The 1,010-nt window shown below is 31.1% G+C and overlaps 1 protein-coding gene across 1 annotated transcript in view; it reads left to right on the plus strand.

Annotated features, from left to right (window-relative positions):
- LOC106460401 overlaps window positions 1-366 on the plus strand; it is a 122,238-nt gene extending 121,872 nt beyond the window's left edge. Inside the window, exon 41 of the mRNA XM_022387115.1 lies at window positions 158-366. Within this exon, the coding sequence (XP_022242823.1) occupies window positions 158-225 (68 nt within the window). The 3' untranslated portion in view covers window positions 226-366. The remainder of the gene's footprint in view (window positions 1-157) is intronic.
- Window positions 367-1,010: the final 644 nt, after the last annotated feature.

Here is a 1,010-nt window from a genome sequence, read left to right on the forward strand (position 1 = left end):
CTACTACTTAACTAACTTCGTTTTCCTTACGTCTGTGTCTAAGAATTATATATATATATATATATATATATATATATATATATTCTGATCATTTTAAAATACATAGTGCTTATTCTTTGAAGGCTATTAAAACTTAAACCTGTAATATCGTTTACAGGAGATATTGTGGTTCTGGATGCTACACGTGGTATTCTGCAGAAAATCAAAGACGTAGCACCAGAGTAAATAAATCAGAAGCTGGATGCGAGCGAACGCATGTCTTCCGTTTGGGTAAACAATAACAAATATTATAAAATTTATTGATTCAGGTGTACCAGTTTTATTTGAAATAAACCTCATGATTATGTTTTTAAAATATGTAAACACATAGAAAATATATTCACCAAATAAAAGTATATGGAAGAAAAAGTAATTTTTGTGTCAGAAATTTACTTTTTAGTTGTATATATATTAATGTAAATATATGAATGTGTTAGACTAAGGATTCTTCTACAGTAGATGACTGAGATTTGTTGGCGATAAATTCGACAATATACAAAAAAAGCACGCACTCCACTTCTTTATAAAATAATATATATGTTCGAAACACGTTAAACGTATGTACAAAAATTCTTTACATTATGGGAATAATAGTTTTATCTTAAACACTATACAGTTCTCTTCTCTTTGTCAAAAGTCCACTTAGGCCAATTCAAGTGCTTTAGAATTCAGTTGACAAGTCGAACTAGTTTTCTCTATTTTTATCGCAATAGTATCCGTGTATAATTCACTTACACTGTCGCGCTAATAAACGCATTTGTATCCTAAACTTCCAATAATCGTCTGCTCTTTGTACTTTCAATAACCGTCTGCCTTTTGTCAAAGTCCACACAGGTGGGTTCAGTCAGTTTAGAACACCCTTTGGTGAGACAAATAATTCTCCTTATCTCTTTCAAACTGTTAATCTCGCTATAACATATCAACCGTTAGGCCATTCACTCCAACGATGGTTAACTTTACGTTTTCTAGCA

The sequence above is a fragment of the Limulus polyphemus genome, unplaced genomic scaffold (assembly GCF_000517525.1).
Source record: "Limulus polyphemus unplaced genomic scaffold, Limulus_polyphemus-2.1.2 Scaffold765, whole genome shotgun sequence".
In the NCBI taxonomy this organism is placed as follows: Eukaryota; Metazoa; Arthropoda; class Merostomata; order Xiphosura; family Limulidae; genus Limulus; species Limulus polyphemus.